General features: G+C 38.2%; 2 protein-coding genes across 2 annotated transcripts; one reads left to right on the top strand and one right to left on the bottom strand.

Moving 5' to 3' along the window:
• Window positions 941–10,187, bottom strand: SMCO3 (single-pass membrane protein with coiled-coil domains 3). The gene is made up of 2 exons (XM_018048445.1): window positions 9,895–10,187; window positions 941–2,272 (listed from the first exon to the last, which is right to left on the bottom strand). The coding sequence occupies exon 2, from the start codon at window positions 2,254–2,256 to the stop codon at window positions 1,579–1,581; it is 678 nt and encodes a 225-aa protein (XP_017903934.1). The 5' UTR covers window positions 2,257–2,272; window positions 9,895–10,187; the 3' UTR covers window positions 941–1,578.
• Window positions 15,918–18,880, top strand: C5H12orf60 (chromosome 5 C12orf60 homolog). The gene has a single exon (XM_018048444.1). The coding sequence runs from the start codon at window positions 16,093–16,095 to the stop codon at window positions 16,807–16,809; it is 717 nt and encodes a 238-aa protein (XP_017903933.1). The 5' UTR covers window positions 15,918–16,092; the 3' UTR covers window positions 16,810–18,880.

Genomic DNA, 19,105 nt, shown 5'->3' with positions numbered 1-19,105 from the left:
GAGGAGTAGCCTGGCAGGCTACAGTCCATGGAGTCGCAAGAGTCGGACACAAATTAGCAACTAAAGAGAGAGAGATGTTAGATATAGGTCAGTTCTTACTATCAGTTATAAATATTCCAAGATCTTGACGGAGATACATACTAACTTTTTAGAGAATGTTTAAATATGCGCTTAACCTGTAAGATTGGTCCCTTACCTAAAGCTTTGTTTTACAAGATTATTGGTTTGGTTTTTGGCTGAATTCTGAGTCCCACAAGAGCAGTACGTTTTTAAGTTTCCGAATCAGATAATAAATGCAAAATAAAAATTTTGAAGGTGAACTAAATTGTGATGTTTTGCAACTAATTTATAGAAGCAGTGTCAGAAGGGAAAGAAAATGAAGACTAATTTTGAAAAGCTATAGTGTTTCATCTAAATTGTGCTTTTAAAATGTCAAGATGTCTTTTTTAATTGGATGCAAGAATCACCTGTAACGAACATTCTTGCAGGAATTACTTTTAAAATAATTTTGTGAGTAGAACCCACAAGTCTCAATGGGGAGTTACTGGTAGTTAGGATTTAGAAAATAAACCCTTGCTTCAGAAATTCAGCTGAACCGCTAGGCCTCTATAGCCTTGGGATTTTTCTGAAATTAGATAATTAATGTAATGGATCACCTGAGATTTTTATATAGCAGGGAAAGCTTCCTCCTTTTTGCTGGTATTGAAAACGAAATTTAGTTTTTCTTAAAACTCATAAAGTAATAAATTACAACTTTCCTTTAAACAACAAATTTTTAAAAGAGTAGCAGGTGCCTCTCCTACATTTAAATGCATTATATATATATATAATATATGTATATGTATATGTGAGATTTGCTTATTTTAAAAATGCTCCAAAGTGTTTAGATATTCACTTGAGGAAAATTTAATCATCACACCACAGTTGGTCAGGATTGATTGCAATTACAGCAGCAATTTTTATTTTTTTATTTTAACTTTTATCTCTTAACAGTCAGTCTGAATTACAGAGTAGTAATTAGTAGAAGTTTCCAGAACAGCCGCCTCCTTTGAAGTAAATTGTTACAAACCAGATTTCAGTCTCTTCCAGTTTAGGGCAAATTGCATTTAAACTGATGGTCACAATTACCGTAGTCTTTCTGTTTCATTCGAAGGCTCAGCTTTCACGTGGGTGCAGAAGTTACTGTGTCCCTTAGAACTAAATGATGTCTGAAGTTAGTGATAGTCTCTTCATTCAATGCAAATTTTGAAAATTTTGACTGGGAATTAGAAAAGGAAAAGGTCACCCCTACACGCTCCTCTGCAATAGCATTCACCCTAATGTTGATCTGTAGAGCACAGTGAGAGGACCTCCCAGGATGCAGTCTTTAACTCACAGGTCTAGCACCAACTGATCCAGACATTCATTGTTGATAGAAAACTCTAGAGTCATCTAGTTGTAGCATTTCTGAATCCTCGGAGTTGTTTGCTGTATTTATATCTTGTTGGAAGCTTATGGAAAATGAAGCTAATCAGAGAAGCAAAACACCATTATGGAGAGAGAAGCAGAGAAATATTCCCAGTGGCAAATAAAGTAACTTTATTTCATTTGATGTTTCACTGTGTTGGTGACCTCAGTAATGGCATGATGATATTTTTCTGAAGCTGACTTGAATTCCACCAGATGCTTCTCGTAACTTTTGATGGCTGCTTGAAGCTGTGTTTTCTCCACTGCTCCCAGGATGGCACGGAAGATCATATCTATCCCTAGGCCAAGAACAGCAACTCCTATGCTACCGAGGAGAGACGCACCAATTTGAGCTAGCACAGTGACCAACTTGTTAATTATGCCAGTTGTGACATTTGAGCCCACAAGTTTAACAGCCACTGCACTGGCGGCAGAAGTGGCTTCTCCCAGGATGACTGAAATAACCTTCTGTACTATCGCAATTTTCTCGGTTTCTCTTTCCTTAATATCCTGAAGTTTTCTATAAAGAGTTGGCTCTAGTTTATCTTTTAGTGCTTCATCCACCTTTTGCAATTCTTTTTGGATGTTCATCATGGCTTGGATGATGATATCACAGTTTTCTTTGATGGTCCCATCTCTTTTCATTTCAATGGAAGGTAACGTACACCCTAAGTGCATGTTTAAAACCCCAATCAGCTTATTGGTGGCATGGAAGCTGTCAGATAAGCAGTCAAGGAGCTCCTGGTGAAGACGGTTTACTTCTTGTCGCCTTTTTGGGTTCTCTGGATAGAGGAAGTCACTTTGAGCCATATTTCAAATATGGTCTCTGAAAAATACAATAGGAAATCTTTACTAGAAATCTTGAAAAATATCTGCTGGTTGCATAGATTTGACCAGGAACTCTTTTACTATGTGGATAAAAAAGTAGTATGCTACCAAAGGAATTTCTCAGAAAACTCAACATGTTCTTCAAAATCATTTTTTAAATGTGAAGTCACTGTATGAAAATACGGGTAACATAGTACAACCCATGGATGCATTAATCATGGCATTAGATCTTGTGTTGGGGAGAATCCTAGATAGTACAGATTTGTATTTGTCTAACATCTGATTACAGAGAAGGCAATGGCACCCCATTCCAGTGTTCTTGCCTAGAGAATCCCAGGGACAGGGGAGCCTGGTGGGCTGCTGTCTGTGGGGTGGCACAGAGTCGGATACAACTGAAGCGACTTAGCAGCAGCAGCAGCAACATCCGATTATTAATAGATGTGATTATTTCCAAGTAATATTTAATAATGTATTTAAGTGGTTAGCTCTTGATTACCAGTGCTTCTTAATTTCCTCAACCTATAGTCACCACTTTGAATAGACCTACCAAATTGATATTCTAATATTTGAAATTAGTAAGGTTAGAAGAATATTAAGATCTCTAAGTTTACAGGGCAACAGCTTATTTTATTTATGCACTCATCTTTTATTTGAGTGGTTATTCTATTCACATGGTTTAAAAAGTATATAGCGTATATAGTATATGTAGTTAAAAGTATAACATATGCTCTGTTATTTTAAAATATTAAAAAATCAAAACACTTTATATCTTTACAGGCAAATATTTGCACTCCAAAACCTAAGAAGCATCCAGAGGCAACACAGAATATTTACAAAACGATCCTCATGATAGAAGTATATTTGCAAAATTGCTTAAAGTCTCACTTGCAGAGGCAGTCATCCTGGTGGAAGGGACAGAGCAGTTATGAATATCTCTCTGTTTCTCTATTTGCAAAGCTTTTAGGTTAACTTCTTTAGAATTGTCTTTACTGCACTTGGCCATTATTCAAATAAGCTAGAGTTGGCCTCAGAAAGAAGATAATAGCATTCCAGGAAGGTGTTAAGGAATAAGTAGCAAGAATCCACCATAGGGGGAAAAAGAGTACGCCATAGAATGAATAAGCCAGATGTTTATATCCTGCTTGTGTTTGTATTTTTGGCACTCTTCTGAGTGAACGTGGGTGAAAGTTTGGACCCAGTGAGAACAATGTTCCTCACTACGCGCACTTAGAGTAGTCTTTCTACGTACCTGACATTGATTGTTTTGTTTGAACTCTGGGGAGAGAAGAATAAGAAAATGGAGTCCTTTTTACCTGTGTAGGATCTGGCATATTCTCATTGAAAAAACAACATGCTGATCAATTGGGGCCCTATCTTTCTATGACCATGGTTTTGGATATTTATAGTGTATTTATAGTATATTTATGGTATTTCTAGGCCTGGATATTGGGAACCTTGGAAGCATGGGATGAAGGAATGAAGATATTTTCTCTCAGGAAAGTAAACATGAATATGACCTATCCTCCATGTTAGAAAGATACAGTATGGAAATGGAAATGGGAAATTTTTGAAAAACAGATTAGGAATATCATTATTTTTGCTCTTAGTTTTAGAAAAATGCACTAGTACCCCAGATGGAGTAAATTGTATCATGATCAGATATTCATTTTTATCTTTCATTTAGATATAGTATGCATACACATAAACACACACCAGAGTAAATTGTATCATGGTCAGAAATTCATGTTTATCTTTGATTTAGATATAGTACACACACACACACACACACACACACACACACCAGACACAAGTGTCCACAAATCAGTAAATAGAAAACATCTCAATTCTGTTTAAAGAAATTGTTGAGTGAGTGAAGTGAGTGAAAGTCGTTCAGTTGTGTCCGACTCTTTGCGACCCCATGGACTATACAGTCCATGAAGTTCTCCAAGCCAGAATACTGGAGTGGGTAGCCATTCTTTTTCCAGGGGATTATCCCAACCCAGGGATTCAACCCAGGTCTCCCACATTACAGGCAGATTCTTTACCAGCTGAACCACAAGGGACTATTAAATATTCCCCAAACTCACTATTGGGTTGCAAACTGTAGTTTGCTAACCACAAACTATTACTTTGATTTTGCTTTTTCTCTCCTAGAAATTTTACATTAAACCTTTTTGTTGTTGTTCCTAGTATTCAGATCTTATGAAGTGAAAACTCCAATTTCTGGCTTTGAGTTCTGAAGATCACAGATTACATCCCCATTCAGAAATTTAGGTGAGAAGAGTCTTTCATACCCTGAACAAGTGAAAATTTTCTCTAAAAACTATCATATGCCATTATTTGAAGGCTTAACTTTTAGAAAAAGGTGTGTGGTTCTATTTACCTGAAGATAGATACTTGGAGAGATAACTTTCCCCCTTGATAAGAGGTTAAATGCTTCCAAGTGGTCAGTTGCTTTTCAATTAATTCATTGTTTTAACACAGCTTGACAAAGTAATCATAAAGTACATTTGAAAGACTAGACTTTTCCTTTCCTAAACATTGAAGCACCTTAAAAACACAGTATGAACTGGTGTTGTGCCAGGTGCAAGAGTAGATGGAATTATGGAGCAAAATAGTCCCCAAAGGAGACCCTGATTTATGTTTGATTTAATACAATATGTAGACACTCAAATCAGTAATAATTGAAATTAGTATTCCATAAATGATCCTGGAGTATTAAGACTTTTTAATGTTAACAGTGTAAAATTTTAAATGTTATCAGTACAGTAAGTGTAAAAAAAAAACAAAACGTGATACAATAGCTAGAAGAAAATAGATAATTTTTAAATGTCTGTATGGAGGGCTTCATAGGCTTAAAACCAGTGGGAATAAGTCACACAAACTTTAACAATGATGACCATGTAAAAAGAACTGAAAACAAACTGGTTAAAATGGAGGAAAAATGAAAAAAATATTGATTTCTAAAGTTTAGTTGTTAATAAAAGCAGTAATAATCTCATAGCTAAATACACTTTGAACAGACAGTAAAAGAAGAAATAGTAATAACTAATTGATGAAAGGTTCAGTCTTACCATAAATCAGACACAGTGTTTTTTCATCTACAAAAATAATGTTTTCTTCCCTTTACATACTAAAAACTCTTGGGCATTCACTTTTATACTCTTTTTCCTGGGTTCCAGATATCCATAATTTTGTGCCAATAACAAGTCTGAGTAAGAAACATCCTGATGTGCTCAGAATTATTTTTTACGTCTAATGAAGAAAGACTTTTATTGTCTTGAGTCAGGCTTACCTTCCTTTTTCTTCACTTGGGGAAGGGGACTTGATAGTTTCTGCAGAGAGATCTTCAGCAGGCCTGCCACTATACTTGCCCCAGTACTGAATATAGTTTAAAATTATTTCTGTCCCAACAGTGAGAGAAAAACTAGAGAACTAAGTGGAGGAGAGGTGGCGTTTGAAGGTGAAACCAGGGATTATGTTTTGGACAGGTGAAACTTGAAGAGCCCACTGAAGCAAGTAATTTAATAATGCAGTAGCAATTTATCTAATGGATAGTAGTGCTTTACTATTATAAGGTAGTGTGCTAGGCTCTGTAGAGCCTACAGAAATGAGGTAGATATGGTCCCTGCTTTTATAGAATTCCTAATGTAGGTAGGAAGTTAAAGACATTTAAGACTGCAGTGTCAAGTTGAAGGCAGTATGTCGTACCAAATTATAGATGGAGGTGGTGCATGCCTTCTGCAAACTCATTTAAAAGAACTCACACTTTGAAGTAAGAAACATCATATGGTGCCACTTATAAATGGGAATCTAAAAAAATGGTGTATCTGAATTTATTTGTAAAACACAAACAGTCACAGATGCAGAAGATAATCTTATAGTTACCTGGGGTAAAGGGAGGGGAAAGAGAAGCTGGGAGATTGGGATTGACATATACACACTACTATATATAAAATAGGTAAGTAATAAGCATATGCTGTATCTCACAAGGAACTCTACCCCGTATTATGTAATGACCTATGTGGGAAAAGAATCTAAAAAAGAGTGGAGATACTTATGTAACCGATTCACTTTTCTGTACAGCAGAATCTAACACAACATTGTAAAGAAAGAAAAGAAGAAAGTGAAGTCACTCAGTCATGTCTGAGTCTTTGCGGCCCCATGGATTGTAGCCTACCAGGCTCCTCAGTCCATGGAATTGTCCAGGCAAGAGTACTGGAGTGGGTTGCCATTTCCTTTTCCAACATTTTAGATCAGCTTTATTCCAATAAAAATTGAAAAAACAAAACAAAAAAACCTCACGCTTTAATAATATTGACCCTGGGGCCATGTGGAGACATCCAACTATCTAGGGAAATGATTTGTACCCTTTCAAACTGATGCTCTTAGATACGTGCTTGATATTTAAAGGACAGGTTATACACCATTTGGAGAAGGAAATGGCAACCCACTCCAGTACTCTTGCCTGGAAAATCCCATGGACGGAGAAGCCTGGTAGACTACAGTCCATGGAATCGCAAAGAGTTGGACACGACTGAGCGACTTCACTTTTTATACACTATTTGAAAAATCTTAGTTGGTGATGGGCAGCATTTGCACTATTGCCCATGACAATTTAGCTCTGACACTTGAATTGCTCCCTTCCCTCAGCAAAACGAAAAAGATCTGCCATCAGATGGAGTCACCTTTCTTAAAGATCACAGTTGTTACTCAGGCACGCCTCAAGTGATATCTTACCAACAATATGTAGTACTGTACCCAAGAGGAATTCTGGGCTGTATACTTTCCTCTATCTTATTGCATTTCAGGTTTGACCTTTTAAATACTGACTTTAAAATTCAATCTTTTAAAAGAATTTTAAAGTCATTTAAAAAATGATTTCTAAAGTTCAGCATCAGCAGGCAACTAAGTGGTGTATTTAATCCAGCTCTGATCAGCGGCTTCTTTTGTATGGTAGATGTCAACTTTAGACTATTTTTTATCACATGATAGTGCTCCTTATTAGCAATGGGCAGTTACCATTCACTTCTGTACAGCCTACTTTGAGCTGCTATTTGAGCGTTTTATTGTAGTGGTTCATGAAATAGAAAGAGCCCTGCGCAGCCTGATGGGGAATTGCTAACCAGTAGGTGGAGCGCTTGGCTCCTGGCACGTTAATTTCACCCCAGCCTGTACTAAGGCAGCTGTGCATTCTCTGCTGCTTTATTTGGGCTGTGGGTGGGTAAAACTTTATGTGATAAGAGTTCTGTTGCTAAAACAGTTTGGAAATCACATGTGTTTTGGCTTATTTTATTTAAAAAAAGGAAGTAGACAAATCCTGAAGCTACAGCTCGTATTAGGGACTTGGAATGAAAACAGGCTAGCTTCAGATGGATTCTTATTGGACCTAACTCATCAATTTTGTTGAAATGACAAGTAAACATTCATAATTAAAGAACATGTAAGAAATGGTAGAAATATACTGATGATTGTATCTAAAAGTTAATTTTGTGATACTGGGCTTCCCTGGTGGCTCAGATGGTAAAGTATCTGTCTGCAATGCAGGAGACCCGGGTTCGATCCCTGGATCAGGAAGATCCCATGGAGAAGGGAATGGCTACTGATGATTGTATCTAAAAGTTAATTTAGTGTTGTGACAGTTGTTTTAGTTTTTCAGGAAAGGAACCACCTTAAAATTAAAAGTGTATTGATTATCAAATAAGTAGATAAATACTTCTCAGGATACTTTTATGAATTATGTGGTGCATTTACTGTCCAGTGCTATAGGAATTTAAACAGAAATTTTAGGACCAAGATTATTAGAGGAAGATTCATGGAGAAAGTGACAGGTGATTGTGCTTTGATAGGTGGTAAAATTATAACACGAAGAAATTAAAAGATTTGATAAAACAAAGTATTTTAAAAAGTTTATAGCGATAATATATAAACACTTTAATATCCACAAGGAAAAGCATCCATAAATGTACCATCTTGTTTTTTTGAATTATTCCTTTCCAAAGTTTATTTAAAAGCATAAGTGCTTTTACAAAGTTGTGATAATAGTATAAATAATATTTCATCTTATATTAATTTAAATATTTCCCCCTATTTCTAGTTTTATACTTATTTTATTGGTTATATAAAATATACATATTTATATTTTATAAAATATTTCATATATATTTACCATAATTTTCTAAATCCTTAATTGTTTCACTATCTTAATATAAGTATTTTAATGCACATGATCCTTTTTCTCTCAGTTATCTGGATTATTTCCTCAGGGTAAATTTCCAGAGGAAATTCAAATCATATAAACATATAATTTATATAATCAATAAGAATAAAAATTTATATTACTTTTGATATGTACCGCAAGTACATTACAAAAGCTTTTCCACCTACATCAAAAATTAATTTTTGCAGCAGGACACTGGATGTGTTTCAAAGTCAAAGACAATTCTGTTAAATATTACTGGTTTGAGAAGCACAAGGTCAAATTTCAGAGAGTTCTTGCTTTTGTGGAAATGTGTCCTGAAAAAGTTAATGATGAAATGACACTGCAGTTTGCTTACAAATAATCTAGAAGGGAGATTGGAGTAGGTTCATAGTGGTAATAAGATCAACCTTATACTGATAATTTTTGAAGCCAGATCATGGGTATACGGGAGTTGATTATTGTCTTCACTTTTGTGTATGTTTGGACTTTTCTCATAATAACAATTAAAAATAGAAAGGAAGAAAGAAAGAAAACAAAGACCCTTTCTTAGCTTCCATTGTCTGGTCATTAGTGCTCTCTAAGCTTCTGCCTTTCTCCATGCTTTCTCTTATCCTCACTATCCATATTGGGTCTAGCTGTACTGCAAGGTCCACTTATCTGGGAGTGTGGGTTTAGGGTATGGGTGAAATCAGAAGCTTTTCAGGAGAATATAACAGCTACTAACTAGTTCTGAGCCTCCTTTAAATCAAAACCATGGCCTTTAATTTAAAAAAAAAGTTGATCATGCTGTGATGACACTCTGATATAAAAATTGTTTAAAATAATATTTCTGGCTACAAAGCAGAATATGGAGGTTGTTCACCAGCATTTATCAGATGTTCACTTGGGAACCTCTGCCATATACCTTGAGTAAGCAACGTTCCTTGCCCTCAAGAAGACAGCAGTCTATTTGGAGACACATAGCAAATGCCCAGTGGTATTTAACTGTAATAGAGCTTATGAAGGAACATAAGCACTAGACATTAACTAGAATAAGATTACACATTTATTCTAATCATAAATTAGATTACTGAATCATAAATGAATGTTAAAGACATAAAAGATGTTACAATCCATATAAACAGCACACTTTCACACACAGGTGTCCTTTCATCCTTATTCTTTTCTAAAACTGATGTCTCTACTACTTTAACTTCCTTGCTGACTTAATTATATAAGCTGTTAATTTTCTTCTTTCTTGGTATCTTCAGAGGCATAAATGATCACCAGGAACATGTCATGGGATCCACTTAAAGTTGTCTTGTTGCTTTATTATAATTATAGCTAGGATTAAAGTCTAGCATATTACTATAGATACCTTTTAATGTAGAGAAGCAGAGTATTATATCAATACTAACAGAAATACCCATATTGCTTACCTTGCTGTGTTTCTGAGTCCAGTGGTCCCAGCAGTTGTTTAGTAGTTGTTGTGCTTTTTCATCTGGTTTCATCTGGATGTTTCCAGTGGAATGTGATGACTTACAGGCTTTGTTAGTCTCTGCTGGGTCCCTCTGCCTGTCTGGTTTATTGACTGTTTCTACATGGTTTAGTTCTCAGAATCCTGTTATCTTCTATATTAACATAAAATCGGTATGTATTAAGTAATATTGGACTGCAAGGAGATCCAACCAGTCCATTCTAAAGGAAATCAGTCCTGAATATTCATTGGAAGGACTGATGCTGAAGCTGAAACTCCAGTGCTTTGGCCACCTGATGCAAAGAACTGACTCATTGTAAAAGACCCTGATGCTGGGAAAGATTGAAGGCAGGAGGAGAAGGGGACAACAGAGGGTGAGATGGTTGGATGGTGTCACCGACTCAATGGACACGGGTTTGGATGGACTCTGGGAGTTGGTGATGGACAGGGAGGGCAGGCTTGCTGCAGTCCATGGGGTCAGACATGACTGAATGACTGAACTGAACTGAACTGAATATAACTTGAAAAACTAATACAATGATAAAACATTAAATTTTTTATTCTTTAATGGACTTTTAATTTGAAAAATGTTGTCCAACTGAGCTAATTTGATTCAGTAGAGAAGATGCCTCTTTGATTGAAACTCTCAGAATTTTGAGGTCCCGTCATGTCAGCTATTCCAGATATTAAATTTATTTTAGCTTCTTGTTGCCTTTTGTACCTCCTGTTGCTGATTGCTCTAAGTTCTCAAGACATATGGATAGAGATATTTTCAGCCAAATGTGTTTTGTGTGTGTGTGTGTGTGTGTGTGTGTGTGTGTGTGTGTGCTCGTGCTCTTCTTTCCTGGCTGGAAGTTCTGCTCTTTATTACTGTCTTCTGTGTTATCTTGGTTATTTATCTTGACTCCTTTTCCTTAAAGCTTAGATCAGAGTCTCCCACTCTTCTTCCTCTAGATTCTGTCCTAATCTCTATTGATTCCTCTACAGCAGAGATGTATCAGAAGCAGGAAAATCACTCAACCTCAATAGCTTAGTGGAAACACCATGGGCTTTAGAGTTGGACAGTCCCTATTTTGTGTATAGGGGCTTCCCTGGTGGCTCAGATGGTAAAGAATCTGTCTGCATTGCGGGAGACCTGGGTTCAGTTCCTGGGTTGGGAAGATCCCCTGGAGAAGGGAATGACAACCCACTTCACTATTCTTGCCTGGAGAATCCCATGGACAGAGAAATCTGGCAGGTTATAGTCGGTGGGTTGCAGAGTCAGACATGACTTAGTGACTAAATCACCAAGACAATATGGTGTAGAGGTTGACTGTCTAGTCTGAAGGGGACAACCTCAGTTCTAGGAAATTTCTCTACCCAGGAAAAGGACTTGCTACTACCAGTTCATTTCATTTTTTCAATAATCAATATAAATCTAGATTTCTATGTGTCAATTTAAAATTTGCAACTGATAACAAATTGTGGTAGGTCAAACAAAGCATATCTGGTTAGATTTTTCCTGTGAATTGTCAGTTTGTGACCCTTTGACAAAAATATTGAGATCAAATATGAGACCATTAAAATTGTCTAGATGAGAGTTCACCGGAATAGTAGTTACGAGAATGGAAGGGAAGGGGTGGATTGAAATAAGTTAAAAGAGTGTTAACAAGTTTTAGGGACTGATTCAGTATGGTTAAGAGAAAAGGAAAATAGATTTTGAGCCTCAACAATGAGGCAAGGATCAAGAGGACAGTGTTTTTGGAGGAGATGAGTGCAGTTTGGGATAATTGTGTGATATATACTGGTATAGTTACCATATGATGACCAGTTCAGTTCAGTTCAGTTCAGTCGCTCAGTCGTGTCCAACTTTTTGCAACCCCACGAATCACAGCATGCCAGGCCTCCCTGTCCATCACCATCTCCCGGAGTTCACTCAGACTCACATCCATCGAGCCCGTGATGCCATCCAGCCATCTCATCCTCGGTCGTCCCCTTCTCCTCCTGCCCCCAATCTCTCCCAGCATCAGAGTCTTTTCCAATGAGTCAACTCTTCGCATGAGGTTGCCAAAGTACTGGACTTTCAGCTTCAGCATCATTCCTTCCAAAGAAATCTCAGGGTTGATCTCCTTCAGAATGGACTGGTTGGATCTCCTTGCAGTCCAAGGGACTCTCAAGAGTCTTCTCCAACACCACACTTCAAAAGCATCAATTCTTCGGCGCTCAGCCTTCTTCACAGTCCAACTCTCACATCCATACATGACCACAGGAAAAACCATAGCCTTGACTAGACGGACCTTAGTGAGCAAAGTAATGTCTCTGCTTTTGAATATACTATCTAGATTGGTCATAACTTTTCTTCCAAGGAGTAAGCCTTTTAATTTCATGGCTGCAGTCACCATCTGCAGTGATTTTGGAGCCCAAAACAATAAAGTCTGACACTGTTTCTACTGTTTCCCCATCTATTTCCCATGGAGTGATGGGACTGGATGCCATGATCTTCGTTTTCTGAATGTTGAGCTTTAAGCCAACTTTTTCACTCTCCTCTTTCACTTTCATCAAGAGGCTCTTTAAGTTTTCTTCACTTTCTGCCATAAGGGTGGTGTCATCTGCATATCTGAGGTTATTGATATTTCTCCCGGCAATCTTGATTCCAGCTTGTGTTTCTTCCAGCCCAGCGTTTCTCCTGATGTACTCTGCGTATAAGTTAAATAAGCAGGGTGACAATATACAGCCTTGATATACTCCTTTTCCTATTTGGAACCAGTCTGTTGTTCCATGTCCAGTTTTAACTGTTGCTTCCTGACCTGCATGCAGATTTCTCAAGAGGCAGGTCAGGTGTTCTGGTATTCCCATCTCTTTCAGAATTTTCCACAGTTTCTTGTGATCCACACAGTCAAAGGCTTTGGCATAGTCAGTAAAGCAGAAATCGATGTTTTTCTGGAACTCTCTTGCTTTTTCCATGATCCAGCGAATGTTGGCAATTTGACCTCTGGTTCCTCTGCCTTTTCTAAAACCAGCTTGAACATCAGGGAATTCACGGTTCATGTATTGCTGAAGCCTGGCTTGGAGAATTTTGAGCATTACTTTACTAGCATGTGAGATGAGTGCAATTGTGTGGTAGTTTGAGCATTCTTTTGCATTGCCTTTCTTTGGAATTGGAATGAAAACTGACCTTTTCCAGTCCTGTGGCCACTGCTGAGTTTTCCAAATTTGCTGGCATATTGAGTGCAGCACTTTCACAGTATCATCTTTCAGGATTTGAAACAGCTCAACTGGAATTCCATCAGCAGAAATGTAGATCTGGAGATCGGGAGAATTTCTGAAGCTACACTGGGAGATTTAGGTGTCATCTGCACATAGATGATGTTTATAATTAATGGGGACAGGTGAGATCTTTTTTTAAAACATAATTTAGCCTTCATTTATTAATATTTAGGTTTCACTGGGTCTTTGTTGCTGTGCACGGGCTTTCTCTAGTTGCAGCGAGTAGGGGCTACTTTCTAGTTGCAGTACACAGACTTCTCATTGCAGTGGCTTCTCTTGTTGTGGCTCCCAGGCTCAAGAGCATAGGCTCAGTAGTTTTGGCACTTGGACTTAGCTGCTCCGTGGCATGCTCCACGGCATGCTCCATGGCACCCCCAGATTGGGGATTGAACTTGTGTCTCCTACATTGGCAGGCAGATTCTTTACCACTGGACCATGAGGGAAATCCCCAGGTGAGGTCTTGAAGGGAAAAATTAGAGAATATGAGGGAGGCTAAAGACACATCCTTGCTGAGATTAGGAGACTGGAAAGAACTTGCTAGTATAAGGAAGAAAAGCCTATAAAACAAGCAAATTCTTGGAGAGGATGTAGAAGGACCAGATTTGTACAGCATCGTGGAGGCCTCTGGAGGAGAAAAACTTGAAGTAGGAAGAGGTATTCAGCAATTTTAAATAAGGCAGAGAATTCAAGATGTTTGTGTGTGTTAGTCACTTAGTCATGCCAACTCTTTGCAACCCCATGGACTATAGCCTGCCAGCCTCCTCTGGCCATGGAATTCTCCAGGCAAGAATACTGGAGTGGGTTGCCAGTTCTTTCTCCAGGGTATCTTCCTGACCCAGGGATTCAACCTAGGTCTCTTGCAAGCAGATTCTTTACCATCTGAGCTGTAAATAGGCCAAGAAATTTTATGGTTAGAAGTTATTGGTGCCCTGTAAGAAAATAATGAGGGATAGAAATAAATTATTGTTGTTGTTCAGTCACTAAGTCATGTCTGACTCTTTGTGACCCCAGGGAGTATAACCTGCCAGGTAACTCTGTCCATGGAATTCCCTGGCAAGAGTACTGGGAAATGCTGGAGTGTGTTGCTTTTTCCTCCAACAGAGAATCTTCCCAGACAAGGGATGGAACCCACATCTCCTGCATTGGCAGGTGGATTTTTTTTTTTTAACCACTGAGCCACCAGCGAAGACTAGAAATAAATTACAATAATGTGAAGAATTTCTCTCTCGGTAAATTTGAGAATTAAAGGAAGGAGTGAGATGGGATCATTACTTAAAGGGAAGTTCAGTTCAGTTCAGTCGCGCAGCCATGTCCAACTCTTTGTGACCCCATTAGTTTGGGGTCAAACATTTTTCGTTTTTAAACTGAGTGGGAGGAAATCCCCTGGTTGTCCAGTGATTAGGTCTCCATGATCCCCTGCAGGGGGTACAGGTTTAATCTCCGGTTGGGAACTAAGATCCTGCATGCCATGCAGCATGATCAAAATAGAAAATAAAATATAAACTGAGTAGGGCAGTGTTGGGCTGCATTGCGAGGCTTGTGGGATCTCAGTTCTGTGACCATGGATTGACCCCAGGCCACAGTGGTAGTGAAAGTCCAGAATCTTAACCAACTGAATAGGAAAATGAGTATATTCATAGTCAAAGGAGAAGGACAAATGAAGAGGGAGAGATGGAGGATACAAGATGTATTAGTCAACTTGGGCTGCCATAACAAAATACCATAGCCTTGCAGCTTAATCAACAGGAATTATTTCCTCATAGCTCTGGAGGCTGAGAAATCTCAGATCAAAGTATGGGCCCATTCAGTTTTTCGTGAGGGCTGTCTTCCTGATTTGCAGTCAGTCACCTTCTGGCTGCAGTCTCACAAGGTGGAAAGAGTAAGGGAGGGTGCTCTCTGTCGTCTATCTTACAAGGATACTAATCCTGTCATATCAGGGCCTTATGACTTCATTTAACCTTAATTACCTCCTAACAGGCCCTGTCTCCAAATACAATCATACTGGAAATTAGAGTGTCAACCTACTAGATTTCAGAAGGATGCATTCATAGCACAGTTCAGTTCATAGCACAAAAGGAAGAGGGGGTAGTTGATAGAGCATAATTCTAGAGAAAATATCAAAAGAGGACTGTAACATTGGTTATAGATATTAATATTCCTCTCTATTGCAGAAGAGGACAATTTGTGATGAAAGGACATTTTTAGACAAGATAGACATTTTGGGAGTTTGGATTAGATAGCCTTGATCCTCTTTGGAATACTGCCATCTCTACCTCCTCTGTCTGCTGCTGTCTACCTTTCAGATTTGTTTAATAGTTACTTGAAATATTCTGTTCAGGATTTTTAGCTGTAATTAGTAGGAAAGACTGAATGGAGTGTGAGTGAGTATTAGTTGTTCAGTCATATCTGACTCTTTGCGACCCCATGGACTGTAGCCCACCAGGCTCCTCTGTCCATGGGATTCTCCAGGCAAGAATATTAGAGTGGGTTGCCATGCCCTTCTCCGGTATATGGAGAGTACTTGCTCTGTTTTAACTGGAACCAGAGTCCCTCTGCGTAATCTTTAATGCTTTATCCAATCTTTTCCACTAGACTGGATGGTTACTGAGGGTAATGCCTGAGTATCCATAGGTCAGCATATCCAATACGAGATCTAGCATGCGATATTTAATATGTGATTTAAAGTTTACGAAAATCTGTATTCTACTCTGCTTTAATTATTTTTGTTACTATTTTTATTAAAGTACAAGATCATTTATGCTTATATAGCTTTCCAACCTTTGACAGGAGTTATCCTCATGTTTTAGATTATACTTTCAGTCTCTATGGTTGACACATGCATTTATGGTTGACACATGCATTTTCATTTGGATTCCTACTTGTTTTACAGTGCTGAAACTTTTCTGCTGGAGAAATGTCTTCAGAATCAGAAAAGGATAAAGAGAGGCTCATTCAAGCTGCTAAAACATTCTTCTTTTACATGCAAGATCTTGCTTCCTTCACAAATGCACTCACCAAATTGTTCAACAGCAGTATGAGCACTCAGATCCTCTTGATGACTGTGAAAGAAGATGGTAATGTGAAGGCTGTCTTTGAACAAATGCTCAAAATTTTTAAGGAGATGCAGTCTGTGGTGGCGGCCAAGCAGGACCCAATGCAAAGTGAACCTTTAAGTTCCAAGATTGCAACAGCTATGTCCTCTATGGTTGAGAAGAGTAACAATATAAGGGAGGTGCAACAGTCAACCAAAGAAATGTTCAAAAATGTCCAGTTACCTATCATTGCCTCTGTGCTGAATAGTGGTAACATTCTTGAGAGTTTGGAATCTTCTCTTTTACTCTTGATGAAATATCCCATCATGAATCTCCAGTTAAGTGACTTCTACAGGAAAGAACAATCAGATGCCACTACATCTGAGAAAAGTCCAGGTCCATCCAAAGCCACTACAATAGATGCCTTGAAAAAGTTGCAGGATGCACTCAACATTGAGAATGCTAAGTATACCATTAAGTCAGCTGCAGATCAAATGGAACAAATTGTCAAAACTATGGGACCAATCTTAGAGGTCCTCCAAAAATCCATAAAAACTATGGAAACCAAGTTTTCTGTGTTTAAGAAACCCAGGAACTAGTAGGAGTGCAACAGAAGTATTCATGCTGGTCAGAAAACCAATTCAAATCATGCAAGTTTTCATAGTACTCCCTAAGACCCTCAGTGCCCAACATGTGATCTATTGGGACATGAATTCAAAGAGTAGTCACCTGGCAAACCATGTACCTCAACTTTTGCTTTATTCAAATAAAAATAAATAACCAAAGAAATCCTGCTTAAAATTGTGGTTCCTGAAAAGAATATATTGTTCAAAAAAAGCAAAATATGATATGATATTTGAGGATATTTTTAAACATTGTATTTCATCTTAAAGCATAATTGAAATAACCTTCAATTAATTTCTACTGTTAGTAATCCTATTTCTAGTTTCTACAGTGCAAGGTCTAGGTAAATATATACATTATCACTAAATAATGTTCAGGTCCTAGGAAACAATTTCTCTATTTTTGTCACCCATATACAATTTCTGTACACTTCAGTGGCTTGCCTATCATAAGCCATCACTAAATACCTTTGACATGATTTATCCAGAAGTAAAAAAGAATAATGAATGAGGAGTAATAGAATTTTCTTGCCTATGTGAATAAGACCAAAGCAGATGAGTCAGTCTTTGTTTCCTACTGAGGTCTTATGATGAGGAGATATTAGAGGTTGAAAAATGAAAGTACTCTAACATTTTACACAGACATATAGACACACACAGACACACAGACTCTCATACACACACACAGACCTAACACTTGCTACTTGACCGAAACAGAAGTAAGATTTCTGAGATGTGCTTGATTGAATTGGGGGAAAAAAAGACAGATCCATTTGCCTGCCATAAAGTCTTGGGTTCTCATGAATTGCAAATGAGTGTATGCTCTCAAGATTGCCATATTTCCCTTTATATCTAATAGGAACTTTGTGAAGCACAAGAAAGGCAATTAAGGGCGCTAATTTTTTTTTTTTCTTTTCAAGAAGTATGAAATTTACTATTCATTTTAAAAGCAGTTAACTCTAGTTCTCTTTTGGAATTTTCCTTTCTGAGAATACCAGACCTTTCCTCATTTAAATATTTTCTTGTTAAAAATCTTAGATCCCATTTTCTCTTTCAAAAAAATAAATGCTTGCTTTTCATCTATATCTCAGAGGAACTAAGCAGCCTGGACTTTCAGAATTCATGGGTTTGGAACTAGCTTTCATCTTCACCCCCATTTAGCTCAATTAGTAGGGTCTTTAGAGACCTAGTGATTCCCCATCAACCCACTTATCTTGTCTACTCCCTGAAAGAAGAGTCGGAGAACATTCTTAGCTGGGAAGTTGGATTTGCACTTTTAAAAAACCTAATTGTTTGCACATAATGGGGATTCAATATATCTTTGATATTTGCTGGGTAATTAGATGTTTTACTTCTTTATCTTCACACGCATATACTTGCTTTCTTAGCAAATGTGCTTAAATTTGCAGTGAAGGCTTAAAATCCAATTTGCCATAAAGTCCTCTGGAAATTAACATATGAGTTTAAATTCTAACTTTTGTGATAGTTTAGAAGAAATGTGTGTGCAACACCCCATTACAGGCAGTAAGATTCCACTGACATCTTTCATTAACTTCCCTTTTTATTTCTTGCATTTCTGTGTTTTGTCCCATCTGAGACAGACAGGCTGGGACCTGAGATCCTTTGCTACAGTCCTGCAGTACTTGGACCTAGACACACCTGTATGGGAAACTGTATGGGACTACAAATAACTGTGCGTGGGTAGGTGAAATAAATTCTGGACCCAAAAGATACAAAGAAACCCAAAACCCAACTGCCACATCTGAAGAGCCCTGAGCAAAAACAGGGTACTGCACAAGCCCCCTGCACACACCACCACCTAAAGAGTGGGCAAAACACCTAAGCCACCCCTCTGGCCTGACCGGTAGACACATTCCTACCCTCACACAAGAAACAGGCTTGCCCTTCCCCTCTCTCAGGGAGCAAGCAAGCAAGGGAGCCTGTTGTTTGCTCTCAGGTTCCTCCTGCTGCTTCCCGGGTGGTTCAGAGGTTAAAGCATCTGCCTGCAATGCGGAAGACCCAGGTTTGATCCCTCGGTGGGGAAGATCCCTGGGAGAAGGAAATGGCAACCCACTCCAGTATTGCCTGGAGAATCCAATGGACTGAGGAGCCTGGTGGGCTACAATCCACAGGGTCACAAAGAGTCAGACACAACTGAGCAACTTCACTTTCTTTCACTTTCCTCCTGCTGCAGCCGGGGTCCCAACAAAGTGATAGTGAAGTTGCTCAGTTGTATCCGACTCTGTGACCCCATGGACTGTGGCCTACCAGG

The sequence above is a fragment of the Capra hircus genome, chromosome 5 (genome assembly GCF_001704415.2).
Source record: "Capra hircus breed San Clemente chromosome 5, ASM170441v1, whole genome shotgun sequence".
NCBI lineage: Eukaryota > Metazoa > Chordata > Mammalia > Artiodactyla > Bovidae > Capra > Capra hircus.
This window is presented reverse-complemented; position numbering and strand designations above follow the sequence as displayed.